Source organism: Sceloporus occidentalis, unplaced genomic scaffold (genome assembly GCF_023333645.1).
Source record: "Sceloporus occidentalis isolate IW3139 unplaced genomic scaffold, rSceOcc1.0.p SCAF_2, whole genome shotgun sequence".
Classification (NCBI taxonomy): domain Eukaryota; kingdom Metazoa; phylum Chordata; class Lepidosauria; order Squamata; family Phrynosomatidae; genus Sceloporus; species Sceloporus occidentalis.
The window spans coordinates 263,026,318-263,040,819 of NW_028316982.1; the positions used below are offsets into that span (position 1 = coordinate 263,026,318).

A 14,502-nucleotide genomic window follows, 5' to 3' on the forward strand; every position below is an offset into this window, starting at 1 on the left:
ATGCGCGGCGGGAGGAGAGCCGCCGGGCCTGGTCTTGGCGGCGGCCATTTTGTCGGAGTGTCGCTGGCGGAGGCCCTGATTCCGAGGGAGCCAGGAGAGAGACACGCCTTCTTCCCTCACAAAACCCGGGCTCCTTGGTCCCGCGCGGGGGCTGAATAAGACCCGGCCGGGGGCGAAGGAGGAGGACGGAGGCGTCTCGGGGCTGAGCCAGGGCCCAGCGGCCTCCCTCCCTCCCTCCCTCCCTCCCCGGGGCCTCCTGGGCCGCCATCATGCGCCACAGCCTGGCCCAGCTCCTGGCCTCTCCGCCCGGCAACGACGCCCCGGAGAGCGCCGGGAGCCCCGAGGAGGCCGAGCCCAGGCACGAGGCGGCCTTCTTCCACTTCGGCGGCGGCGGCGGCGGCGGCGCCGAGGAGGAGGGCCTCCTTTCCGCGTCGGAGCTGGAGCTGGAGCTGGACTGGCTGGAGGCCTTGGCGGGCGGAGGAGGGCCCGCTCTCCCGGCCCCGGAGGCCTCGCCCCGGAGGCCGAGCAGCCACCGCCTGAAGGCCGCCGCCGCCGCCCGCCTCAACCGCCAGAAGAAGAAGCAGTACGTCTCGGGGCTGGAGGCGCGGCTGCAGAGCCTGGCCTCCGAGAACCGGCGCCTGAGGGAGCGCAACCGAGGCCTCTGCCGCCGCCTGCGGGGCCTGGAGCGGGAGACCGGCTACCTGAGGGCCGTGCTGGCCAACCAGAGCGCCGTGGGGAGGCTGCTGGGGCGCCTGGCCGGGGGAGCAGCGCTGAGGGTCCGCAGCAGCCTCTTGGAGGAGGGAGAGAGGCGGCTTCCCTGGGGGAGCAGCGACCACGACTACGCCTTGCCTGTCCCCGTCGAGGAAGAGATGGAGGACGGAGAGGACGAGGAGGAAGAGGAGAAGATGGAGGACTCAAGAGGGCCGGCCGCGCCGTCTCCTTCGGCTTCCAGTGGGATCTGCCTCCATGTGGACCAGGACCAGGTCTCTGTGGAGTTCTGCGCCATTTGCGCCAGGAGGGCGGCCAGCTTCTCCTTTGCAGAGGAGGCCTCCGCTGCGGCGGCTGCGGCTGCTGCTGCTTCTTCCTCCAAAATGTAGGGTCAAGTATTCTGCTCCTCTTCTCCTGCACAGAAAACAATGTAATGGCTCTCTGGCTGGGTGTCCCTTGCCTCTGCCTCCATCCATCCAGGGAGTTGCTTTAGAGGAGGAGGCAGTCGGATGGATGGAGAGAAGGAAGGAAGGAAGAAATTTGAAAGCCCTGGGTGCCTTCTTGCCTGCCTCCATCTACCCAGGGGTTGCTTTACTGGAAGAGGCAGTCAGATGGATGGAGAAAAGGAAGGAAGGAAGGAAGAAGGAAGAAAGAGAAGTGGGGAGGGGGGAAGCAGAAGTGGGGGGTGGGTTTAGTCAGCAAACTGGCACTCAATGGCAGTGCCTCCCTTTCTCAGCAGAGAGGGAGAGGAAGACAAAGGATACCTGCAATAAGGGTAAGAAGAATAGACTTTTGTGGGGGGTTGGGGGGCTTTGTGGCCATGTTCTAGAAGAGGCTATTCCTGACGTTTCGCCTGCATCTGTGGCTGCCATCTTCAGATTCTCTGAACATCCAGGTTCTCTGAAGATGCCAGCCACAGATGCTGGGGAAACATCAACAAACTCTTCTAGAACATGGCCACATAGCCCCCATAACCCCCACAAAAGTCTATGGATGCAGGCCATCAAAGCCTTTGACTTCACAAGGGTGAGAATATTTGCAAACCCTGGCAGTGTGCATGCGAACGGAGAGAATCATCCCGAGGTTCCAGTTTGTGGCGTGTAAAGTATGCCCAAAAGTGTTCTAATAACCAAGGATGTGTCTCTCTGTCTCTTGCGCTGATGCGCAGGTTGGTGTGGTTTTGGATACTGGCCTCAAAACTGGCATGGAACATGATCCGAAAAAGTGTGGGTTTGCCAGTGCTAAGGCCCACTTGCGGATCCGTCCTGGTCTTCTTGGCCACAAACTTCGACCTCTGCCCTTGGACAGATTTGAGAGCAAAAATAGTAACTGTGTTTCACCCAGCGGGCAGTTTTAAAAACACACACACACACAAAAACGTGCATGTGAAATTGTGACACCTCTGTTATACATTACTATTAAACTTCTCTGACAGTTTCTCTTTTAGGTGCTTGCCCTGCCAGGCTCCGTTGTGTAGGGGTTAAAAGAAAAGTCGTTTTCCACCTCGCAACCTGGTAAGGATCCAATAATATTCCCATAATGTGGTGTCAGACAGCTTTGCATTGATACTTAGTCTGAATTTTTAAAAAAATAATTATTTGGCCTGGACCATTCTTTAAAAGTGTTGAGAAACGCTGGAGGCATTGTGTAGAATCAGTTAATCCAGACGAAAAGAAACGGTTACTCAGATTAGCATAGCCTTTCCCTTTCGTTCTTCTTTTCTGACATGTGCTTATCAGGACATGTCTGGAAGTTATTTAATGTAATATTTCTGCATAGCGGGTTAAATAAACTACCAAAACATTTGCTGCTAAATTGTATGTTTGGCAATGTATGTTTATAGAGAAAGGAGTATCAAGACCAGCTTGTTAAATGAGATGCTGGGGATACATCTTCAGAGGCACAAATAAGCCTCATACGTAGATTTCTCCAGTAATATAATATAACATTATAATGTATATTGTCACATTACATTCTACAGAATGTATTTTTTTTTACTTTAATGGGAACTGCAATTTCCACATTTAGTGAAACATGGGGCAATGGTCAACCAAGGCTACCAAGTTGCTGACTTAAAAGTTGGGTCCTTCTTGTCTTGCTGGTCTTTCTGAAAATATAAATTAAGAATTGCAGGCAAGAAGCTTCAGCTGTATTTAACACAGGTTTCTGGCAGTGAAAGCACCTCGGTTTTTCACTGCACAGGTGTATATAGTTTGGAAACTGCAGCAAATTTAAATTGTTTAAGTTCAATTTTTGATTTTAAAAATGAAAGAACAAATTTTTACCCCAATTTCCTTTTTGATTGTTATATCTCTTATAAGATAGGTTAAACTAGCAGCTGTCATTCCACTGAATTATAATAAAATATATTGGAATGCCAGTTGTATGTTTTCACAATTCAATGAGAGGGAAAAGCAGGTAAACTCTTCAGTGTTCATGCAGATGTCCATGTCCAAAGTTGAGGAGAAGTTTCTAAACCAACATTTGATTGGTCTTGGGCCAGCACCATACTTTTCCCTTCATCATCATTTTCTGTTTGTATTTTAAAAAAACGAAATAAATTTCTGTACATTGGGGAACTGAGGGTTGTAAAAAATAAATGTAAAGTGAGGTTTCACAAAGAATGTTAAATCTGGAAAAAGTCTCCTTAAAGGAGGCTAGTCAATATACTTTTTATTCTAACATTTGTGTTGAGTTCAAAGTAATGAAGGAGGTTTTCTCCAATTAAATGCATGCTCTCTTCTCAGAATCAAGTCGAGTTCATGAGTTGCAAGAAGATGCACTTCTTTGTGAAACCTTGCTGTTTAACAGAGTATATGTGTATTTAGCATCCTTGTTTTTTTTTATGCTGAAGTGGATACAGCTGTCTTGGGGCAGAAGAGACGGGACCAGCTGCTGCCACACTTCCTGCTTTGTTTTAAAAGGTAGTATGAGAAAAAGGGGGGAAAGGTAACAGGGCATTTGCTGGATTTACTTTAAATCCATGCCAGAGTAATGTGAATGACTGAGTAACTAATCCAGCCTATCAAGAACGTTAGTACAGTACTATTGTGAAGAGTAACATGGTAAAAAGCATGCATTTTCTCACTTATCAGTTTGCTGTATATTCATATTGCCATCGGATGGGCTAAATCCTTCTTTCACTAAGCATAGTGAAGACCACCAGCTTTATCTTAGTGGTGAATTTTGTGAGTTAAATCTAGGTTCTGCTAATTGATATGAATGTGAGCATTGATAATTTGCTGTGGTATATTTGCCCTCTATACAAGATGAATCACACCTTTCCTAAAGGCTAGAACCAGAGAGTAATCCTTTTGCTGGTTAGTATCTAGAGCACCATAATCTGTTCACTGTTAATAGAATCCCTTTAAGAAGGTCCTTTTAAGATAGATACCTGTGTCAATGGTTGGCAGACTGAACATAAGTGTCACTTATGAAAACTATGTCAAGGAGGTTTTTTGTAGTTCTGTTCAGTATTCTGCACATTATTTTTTGGATGGGAGCAGTTTATCATCCTTGTTCCCTAATGATTGTGACTTTTTATATTTTAATTTCTTAGTATTATTGTCTATGTTTTCTTTTGCTAGTACCTCTCTCCAGTTGAGTGGTTTGTTATTTTTGGCACATACAGTACTTTGGTGCATATTTTCTGAAGTTGCTGCATTTTTATGGTTACTTTTCACAATAGGCACTTTATTAATGTTACATTGATGTGAGAGTGGAAATTGTCCTCCTTTTGTTTTGTACAAGCAAAACAGTTGGATAAAAACATTCTGGGTCCTTCAACCATCTTGTGTCATTGTCTCTTGAATACGGTGTTGCATTTGAATACAAGTGGAACAGTTGCTAATTCCTAAACAAGTGCAAGTGACACATTTGCTTAGCAAAACCCCAGAAATATTACTGCAGGGATTTTAGTGCCTCTGGATGCATGTTGAAGCCAAATAGAATTACAACTTTTTTCCTTATCTTGCTAATCAATTGGTGGATATTGTTGAATATTTCTTGAAATGGAAGCCTTGAACTGAATAATCTAACAGTACTTGAAAAATGTATGAATATTTCTGTGTGACTAGTGCTGTCATTCTTATAAGAACACAATGTCATAATAAAAAAGATGTATTTATCTTCCAGTTAAAGACTCAAACAATTTTTTTATCCTAAGTTACTAAATTTAAATTAAAAGTTACTGGCTTTGGGTTATACAGGGTGAAGTCAACACTGGCTTCTCTCGAGGGATTACACTTTCTTACATTTTGGTCTGAATGGATATGGATTAATGCTGCTGTTAAGAATGTTATTTATTATTCATTGGCAATATTCAGGTTATGTTAAGGGTTATTTTTACATAGAGTTCAAAGAAGTAGCCATGCTAAGGAGGAAGGCATAGATCTAAAGAAACGGTTTATGTCCATGAAAGCTTATGGAAAAACAAAAACCATTTAGTCTTAAAGGTGCTGCCACATTTTGTTTTCCCCCTCCCTCTTCCTTTCGTAGTTATTAAATTATAAAATGTGTATACTGTCTTTTCAACCCCAATGGTAACTTCAGGACAGCGCACAGCAAAATTTAAAAAATAAGGTAATGCGGAATGGGAAGAGGAGAGCATAACTCCCATCAGTGTAGAAAATGAATTAAGACACATTCCAGGCACATCTTCTTTCTTCAGCCATTAAGAAGTTAGAGTTTTCATGTAATAGTGCCTACATGAGATAATGACTATCATTGGAGTGATGCAGTAACTAATGTGGTGGTGGTGCTGTGCCTTCAAATCAAAGCTGTCGTTCAGAGAAATCATAGAGTTGGAAGAGAGCACGAGGGCCATCCAGTCCAACCCCATTCTGCCATGCAGGAAATCACAATCAAACCATCTCTAACAGTTGGCTATTTTTCCTCTGTTTAAAGACCTCCAAGGAAGGAGACTCCATAACACGCTGAGGGAGTTTGTTCCACTCGAACAGCCCTTACTGTCAGAAAGTTCCTCCTAATGTTAAGGTGGAATCTCTTTTCCTGGAGCTTGCTGCATCCATTGCTCCCTCCTCAATATGACATCCCTTCAAATATTTAAACAGGGATGTTTATCACACTATGCTCTTAAAGAGGTACTATTCCAGTGTGACTCCTCTAGCAGCCTCCTGTTGCATGCTGGGATTGGCAGTTTTAAGGAGCTGAACTTCTCTGCCTGAGAATTCTAAATACCCCTCCTTAAAACTGCCAATCCCAGCATGCAACAGGAGGCAGCTAGAGGAGTCACACTGGAATAGTACCTCTTTAAGAGCATAGTGTGATAAACATCAGGGTTATTGTATCACCTCTTAACCTTCTTTCCTGCAGGCTAAACATACCCAGCTCCCTAAGTCTTTCCTCAGGAGGTTTGCTATTGCCTTTCCCTGAGGCTGAGAGCATGTGACTTGCCCATGTTCATCCAGTGGGTTTTATGGTTGAGCTGGCAGTTAGACCCTGATCTCCAGAGTCATAGTCCAGCACTCAAATCACGCCATGCTGGCTCAGCTGATATTGACACAATAAATTTGTTCAAAAGGCCTAACTATCCTAAAGGCACCAGATCTTGAAAGCTAAGCAGGGCTATCCTGGTTAGTACTTGGATGGGAGACCACCAATGAATCCCAGGTGCTGTAGCCTATATTTTAGAGGAAGGAAACAGCCAAAGCACCCTAGTATCCCTTGTCTAAGAAAACCTTGAGGTTGCAATAAGTTGACAGGGACTTGAAGGTGCACGCACAGGCGCAAATTTGGTCAAAATCACCTTCTTCCAGAACCTGTATAATTCAGCTTGCTTTATAGCCTCTTGATCCCTCAGTTAAATGCAAACATAATTTAAGGAATTGTTAACAAACATAAGAATTGAACAGCAGTATTCTGCAGATACTTCCTTTTGACATTAGTGTTGGCTTTTAACAATTTATGCATTGTTTTGTTTGATGTGTTTACTATGGGAATACATGGCGTGACTGCAGTGTGAATTTAATCACCGTGCAGAACCTACTTAATTTCTCTTATGTTGATTGTCATTAAAAACAACAACTACTTTTGCAACACTTTGGCTTGACCATTGCTTTACCATAAATTATCTATCTGTCCACTTGTCTTTCCTCAAAGATGTTCAAGGTGGTACATATGGTTTTCCTCATTCACATTTTATTCCTGAAACAAATGCAGTGATATGGGTTAGGCCAAGTGTAACCCAACAAATTGCATGGTAGAATTGCTTTTTGAACAGTTTCCCCCCCAATCCTAGTCCCAAACCTTATTTGTTATAGCCATTCTTTCAAAATGGAATTTCTTCAATGCTTTATGTAGCTGAACAAAAATGAGAATGTGGATGTAACAGAAGATTTTAGTTCAGTAATCTGTTGAAGATTAGGTGTTAATCTTCATCATAGCCTGTCCTTTAAGGACAATCTCGGAAAAGAAATCTTAGTAATCTGAGTCATATGATCATGGGCAGAGTGTCAAGTGTTATCATGGCACAACCCTTATTTGAAACACTAGTATTTATTAAATGGGTTCTGGTGTCTATATTGAAAAATCTCCTGGCTAAATCCATACTGGGTCTGTGAGTTAAATAGATGCTCTGTCCATATGCTACAGAATTCCTGAGGCATTTTGTAATCAAAGGTTTCTTAGGTAATCTTGATTGGACTGAATAAATGAAAATTGTTGTTGTTATATTTATTTATTTATATTCTTCTTTCCCGCCAAAATTGGGAAACAAAGTGGCTTGCAAATTAAGACAGTACAATTAAAAACATACAAGAGTGTACGTTAAAATAGTGTTAAACTAGTACAATATTAAAACAACTCTCATTAAAAGAATAAAATGCAGTCAAAAGATAAATACAAGTGTTAGGGCCATTATGCAACGCACGTTGTGTAATTGAAACCAGTAGTGTGCCACCTAAAAGGCATCTCCAGGAAAGACTTTGGCAAATATGATTAAAAGTGGTATTCATGCTTATTGTTTGAAAATCCCACTCTCCATCAGTAAGTGCATAATTTAGACATACTGGACAAAAGTGTGAAGTGTTCCAGGAATGATATGGAATTATTAATAGTACGTGACTTGCATCAGTATCTGATACACTTATAATAAGATTGCAGATACCTCAACTTCCTAAGTCTTTTTGTATTGTAATTCTTATGGGACTCATTATACCACCTGTTTTGTCACTCCTGAAATGTGATGTAACTGTGTGAGTATATGTATCTTGATACTGCAAATTAACCTCTCTTGTTTTATTCTTTTCTTTTAAACAGCTTAGTAGTATCGTGGGGGGAATAATTTTTCGGCAACTTATAAGCTACCCAGAGAGATGGCATCAAACTAATTGTGGAGAGCCATGTCTCAAATTGGCATCCAACAAAATGGATACTGAGTTACTATTAGTGTGCCATTTAATTAAAAAGAGACATCTTTCCTTCAGTTTTTGGAATTTTGTGCAAAAACAGTTTGCATATATTTTTGGTAAGGTTATTTGCCTTCTAATTGAAAATAGTGGAATAATGTTGTCCCAGAATCTTTTTTCTTTTACCTCTGTATCCCTAAAAGTTTATTGGGGGACATGTTTTAGGTCAGAAACAGGCAATTGTGACCTTACAAATATTATACTGCAACTCTCACCAGTCCTAGGCAACAGACTGTGTGCTGAGGGATCAGTTGAATAGCTGTCTGAAAACATCTATCTACAAGGCTACAGTTGCCCATCTCTTTACAAAGTTAGTCCTTTGAGTTTTTAAAATGTAGAAATTTTCTGCATTTATTTAAAAGAATTTGCATGATCATAACATACCATTTAAACATGACAAAAATCAGAACCTTACAGGTAAGTAGCTCTTGAGAAGGCTTCAACACTTGAAATAAGAATTGCATTAATGCAAGATGAAAATATACTATTTGACATTGGCCAGAAGGAGTTTGCAAAATAGCTTGTAATTCCAGTTGTACTGTTTTGGGACTTGATGGTAGGACTTTGCAAACTGGAGCAGCGCAAGGTACTGATTGAGGCAGAGTATGTTAGATATTACTTCTTCTGGCCTGCCAGGCACTTCGTGTGTTTAGCTTGGGTGCTGCTGCTTAAACTGTGAACTCTGGGTGAGGTCTGCATAAAGTAGCCATCCTGCCTGTTGGCCGTTCACATTGTTGGCGATAAGATCAATGCGTTATGCATTGATCCATATACTGGCAAAATTAAGACATCTAGCTTACTCTGGTTGGGAGAGTCAGAATAGTTTAATAAATGAAAACTTTTTGAGTTCAAGTTATGCATTATTCTAATTGGAAGACTGACACGAATAAAAATATTTTAGTAGGGTAGGTTAAAATGTCAGTCAGGCAAAGGGCACTGCAGGAGGTATCCATGAATACCATTTGCCAAAGGGGGGATGGGGGGAATGTTAATCTTCTGAGCTTAGAGAAGGGTACAGGGATCTCCCAGAGATGCTGAGCCTTATGGAAAGTGAATGACAAGGATGAAGCATTACCTACAGTTGCTTAAGTGTCAGAGTCTTATTCCTGTCTCATATGGGTCTAAATCCTATTGTAAAACCCATCCCCCAGTAAAAATGGGGTGAAATAGATGGGCACGAAGGAGCGGCCAGAAGCTGAGAACGCCTCCTGCCATGGTTCCAAATGAACTGCAGAAAAGAATGGAAAAGATCCACTCTTTTTGAGCTGGTTTTAGGCGCCTTAGCAGCTTCCAGGCGCTCTAGGGGTGTGTGTCTAAATGTCACAGCCCCAGGGCAGTCAGAAGCCGACCCCATGTCCCCATCTGTTTTGGGCTAATGTTGAATCAGATGAATTTACTTGTGTGTTGACTCATCATTCAACAGTTGATTCAGTCTAGTGTAGTTGGGATTAACCAAAACAATGCCATTCACACTAGTTCTTGCCATGTAGGGATGGTTCAGTGGCAAGCAAACACAAAAAGAAGCCCACTAGGCAGAGCTAGGACTGTGCTTTAGTGGACTCCAGCAGTACTACAGTGGCCAGTGAGTAACCTGTGCCTCCCCCGCCCCTTCAAATCACTAGATACTATTTTTAGATAGGAGCAACTGCCACCTTACATCCCATGTTGGTGTTGGAGACAAGATGGGAGCTGATTGGTCACGTTGTGATCACATTTGTTTGGAGCTCTCTGGTGGTTGAAACAGAGTAGGCATTAGCACTGGTGGGTCCTACTAGATATGTGTGCTCTTGCAGCTGCCTGAGCTGGTCAAGTGCTCATGTAGGTCTTACCACTGGGTCACTTATAAAAGCCTTTGTTCTTCAGTTAGATGTTTATATCGAAAGAAATGAATGTGCAAAATCACACAGGCACAGAATCTGTTCCATGTAATTGTGTGCCTTAAGCATGGCTAAATTTATTTTTGTCCTGTTGCATGCTTAGATATAGCAATAACAAGCAAGTACATTTCTGTACCGCTTATCAGTGCCCTTAAGCACTCCCTAAGCGGTTTACAAATGTAAGCTAATTGCCCCCAACAATCTGGGTACTCGTTTTAGCAACCTTGGAAGGATGCAAGCCTGAGTTGAGCTTGAGCCCTTTTTCTGGTATTGAACTCGCAGTCTTATGGTTTGTGAATAAGTGGCTGCAGTACAGGCATTTAACCACCAGTTTGTTGCTATTGCAAGATCACTGGAGTGACCATTTCATTAGAAATATACAGCAGGTTTCTGATGCTATAAGCCTGTAAAAGTGACCTGACCTCTAGAAGGTCTAAGGAACCATTTTCCTCACACATGGAGAAAAATGGTTGTAAACAGCTTGAAGTGCTTCTGTTTAGGGTTCCAGTCATTTTGCAGCCACAATTCTGTGCCCAGTGAGCAGATTATGTGAGATTTTCCCCCCTGGGAGAATATTTCTTAGTGCAGATGAGCAAGTGAAGGGAATTTAAAGCTTTAGGAAATCAGAATCTGTACTGGTTACGAATTCACTTCCTGTATTTCACCAAACAAGACAAGGAGCTTTGAATTTTATTTCCCTTGTTTAATGGGGATGGAGGGGGAAAGGATGAAAATTGTCCAGAACAAATTACAGTGTGCCCGCGCCATACGTGGGCACACTATATGCGGCTTCCAGCTTACACAAAAGCCATGTGATGGGAAAAACAATGGTGCATGTGCCACCGCATGCACATGCCCCATTGTTTCTAATGGGACATGAGCATACGCGCATTTCCCCTTACATGGGGGGATCATGAATGGATCCCCGCATAAGGGGAGGGCCCACTGTACTACTTTTTGCAGCTGAATGGAATCTGTATCTTTTACTCCTGTAACATGGGAAATAATTATGGATTGTGTTTCCGGCTTTGCAGGTTTTAGGCTGATGCATTCCAATTTTGCATTTATCTAATCTATGAAGCCATATGAAAACGTGTATTTAAAAATATAGTTTTGGAAGTACTTTCTCAAGTATGACTTTCTGAACGCATTCTTATGCTAAAGTTACTCATTTTGGTACAGTTGAGTGAAAGCAACCATCTTGAAATCAAAAGAGTAATGCTTTCCCTTTATGCACATTAATGAGAGAGGCATGGACCAGGTTAGTTTGTCAAAATTTACAAATGCTTCAAGCATTCCTTGCTCTTGGCAAGGTATCTTTAGCCACCTCAGCTAGTATAAATACTGTCTATAAGTATTTTCTTTTAAAGTATAACAAACAGGCAGCGAGAGAGATAAATTACTGCAATTTCAAGTTTTATTCTTTGAGTTCTTCAGGATCCCTTCCAGGTTCAGGCATCCGGAGCATCTTCAGATATATTTCATGATGTTTTGAGCTTAGATATGTGCCAAATGCAATTTGCAGGATAACAGCAAATTTAATCTTGTTGAAAACTGGTTTACAAATAGTTTTCCAATACTGGAACATATTCTCTTTATTTGGCATGGGAGATGTATTATATCTGTAAGAGATAAAAAGAAGTGCTACTTTCTAATAATATTAAGTACTGTACATGTTACAGTTTCTGCAAAATTGTAAATGCTGAGCTCTTAGTTGAAGATAAATAGTTTCCTAGATTAAAAAGCAAATAGTAGTGTAGTGTGCCTTATGGGTAGGTCTACATTGGCCAGCATTGATCACATGGCTAGGTTTCTTGTTATAACATCAGAAGGAGTGAGCGGCACAGCAAGACACTGTGTAAACAGCCACCTGGAAAATCCAGAGCAAAAGTTGAGTCTTTTTAATGCTGTTTAACACAAGGATGGCCCAGATTCAATTGGCCTTGCATTGTGAAGACAGGTTGCAGAAAGGGTAGGGAGAAACTGGTTTGTTTGGCCTGTGTAGACATACCCTAAGTCTTCTGAAATCTATTAACTGCAGTATAATGAGTTGAGTCTTACTTATCCTTATTCTAAAATTTGAAATGCTCTAAAATCTTTGCTTTCTGATGGTTCAGTGTACACAGACTTGTTTCATGCACTAAATTATTCAAAATGTTGTATACAATTACCTTTAGGCTCTCTCTCTCTCTCTCTATATATATATATACATACATACATACACGGTTATAGGAAACATAAATGAATTTTACTTGTGTCCCATCTCTAAGATACCTTATTATATATGTATATGCAAATACAACTATTAAAATAATTCAAAATCCAAAACACTTCCAGTTCCAAACATTTTGGATAAGGGATACTCAACCTGTCTCAGAAAAATGCTTGAAAGGTTGTTGACAGTAGTACAGTCAGCCCTCCGCATTCATGGCTTCAACTTTTGTGAATTTGATTATTCAGAGATTTGCTTAATATGTTCTCCCTAGGAATCTCCGCCAGTGCAGCTCTGTGGTCAGCGTCCACCACAGGGTGCGCAGGCGGGCCTAGAAAGAACGCTTCTCTATGCAACTGTAGCTCCTTAAGTGCTATTCTGTGGTTAACCTCTGCTGGATGTTTACCACAGATTCCCAGAGAAGCATTCCTTAAGGTAAAAAATCAAGTTTGTTTTTTTAATTGCAGTTTTCCCACATTCATGGGGCTCCTGCCCCCCAACCCCAGCAATTCTGGAGGGTCCACTTTATTTTGTAGTAATTTTTTGCTACGGACTAGTGCCTTCATACTATTGTCAGAATACACAAACCCAGAGCCTTCTGGAAATTACTACCTCTTCTGTGATTTGTCTTAGATCAATCCCTTCATAAATAAGAAGTTTAGAGCCCTATTTTATGACAAAGTTTAACATACAGTGCTGGTCAGCTTTCTATAATTTATATCTTTTTTGAGTATTTTCAATCCATGGATATGGAGGGCTGACTAAATTTGGAGCTTCTGTTGATGCAAGCATGAGCGCACAGAGTAATCTTGGAAGCCTGTGTGAAGATAAACAACTGGCAGGCTGCTGGAGCTCACCAGAAAACAGCTGCCAGATGAAAGCACACCGAAGCCTGGCTTTTCTCCGAAGAGGCACTGTTTATTCTTTAGTTGCAAAGGCACACACGAGAACAATACTAACACCATCCAACATCCACCAACTACAAAACCCCACAAACTGTACAATTGGACATCTGGGCTTATATACGCATTTGCCACGTGGCCACTTTGCCCAGCCCCTTCCTGTACGAGTTCCTGTGCATTTTGGAATACTTTCCCCCACCCAAAGATGACACAGCATTACATATTGCTACACACTGTGACCTTGGACATCACCTGCTGCCTCTGGCCCCAGCTTCAACCAATTCCAGGCTTCTGCAAAGTGAATGACCATTTCCATTTTGTCACATCTGAACATTTTCATACAACTACTCTATACAGCTTCATACTGCATCTTCCCATCAGTTGTTACTTACGCAGTATGCCGACAAAACCTGCAGTCTATTGTCCTCCAGAAAATGTATCCCCTACAGCAACCTGGAATACACTGGAGTTTAGCTATGTACTTTTTCACCATACTCAACACCACATGGTCCCAATGAAAGGCTGCCTTCGCTTTCAATGTTGTGCACTTTCTAAAAAGTTGAACTTAGGTTATTTGAAATAAAGATTTGATATACCTTGTTGCAAGACCTGCATTCAGTGGCAAAGCAAGAAGGGCAGGGTATAAGCTACCTACAGAGGCACCGATTAAACCACCTCTGACCAAAGCACATGTTGTGCAGTTCAGATCACCTGAAGAAGAAAAGCATACACCAGTGAGTGTAACAAGTGTTTTGTATAAAATTATTAGACTTGACATTATAAAAACAGAACACTGTCCCTATGGTAGGATTAAGTTGGTATTTTAACCCCAATTTCCTAATTTGGATGGGATATTGCTAAGATAAATAGGAAGATCTGTCATAATACATATGGCCACAGTATTATACCTATCAGTGCTGCTTTTGTTTGCTAGTGATTCTCTAAATTGGTTTCATGAAGGATGAAATAATACGTTGCTAAATAAAACACTGCTAGACACTTCTATTACCCGGTATCTTTGTGGACTGGGAAGATCCAGTTGTACAGGTTTCCTCCCCCAATAAATTGTTAACTTTCAGAGAGATTCCTGGTATGGCCTGATGTAGAAGAGGATTGCCAGTGCACAACAATATCATTTCTATAGGTTCTCTATCTGGGCAACATGAAAGGTTAAGTGTATGGAAGGAAGTTACTGTTTACTGAGCTCAGTGCAAGATGATGTGCATCTGAATTTTAAATAAAATAATTATTAAATTTACCTTCTATATGAAAAAATGTTAATGCTAACATGTAAGTGGTTTTCTTGGGTGCCTTCCAGTCATTTTCAATTTATGGTGACCTAAAGGCAAACCTATCACTATTTTTCAATGCGAGAT

General features: G+C 41.9%; 2 protein-coding genes across 4 annotated transcripts in view; one reads left to right on the forward strand and one right to left on the reverse strand.

Moving 5' to 3' along the window:
- CREBZF (CREB/ATF bZIP transcription factor) lies at positions 1–14,380 on the forward strand. 2 transcript variants are annotated; one of them, XR_016280277.1, is made up of 4 exons: positions 1–1,093; positions 2,144–2,222; positions 3,563–3,632; positions 7,987–14,380. XR_016280277.1 is itself a non-coding variant. In XM_089512921.1 (3 exons), the coding sequence occupies exons 1-2, from the start codon at positions 270–272 to the stop codon at positions 2,190–2,192; spliced, it is 873 nt and encodes a 290-aa protein (XP_089369047.1). In that variant the 5' UTR covers positions 1–269; the 3' UTR covers positions 2,193–2,222; positions 3,563–4,841. The 2 variants fall into 2 exon arrangements, 1 of the variants encoding a protein (XP_089369047.1); XM_089512921.1 differs by lacking the exon at positions 7,987–14,380 and having other exon boundaries at positions 3,563–4,841.
- The window catches only part of TMEM126A (transmembrane protein 126A), a 21,185-nt gene continuing 18,112 nt past the window's right edge, over positions 11,430–14,502 (reverse strand). For both annotated transcript variants that reach the window (XM_089512923.1, XM_089512924.1), the window contains 2 exons: positions 13,723–13,837; positions 11,430–11,634 (listed from right to left, as the gene is read on the reverse strand). In XM_089512923.1, the coding sequence (XP_089369049.1) occupies positions 11,430–11,634; positions 13,723–13,837 (320 nt within the window). The remainder of the gene's footprint in view (positions 11,635–13,722; positions 13,838–14,502) is intronic.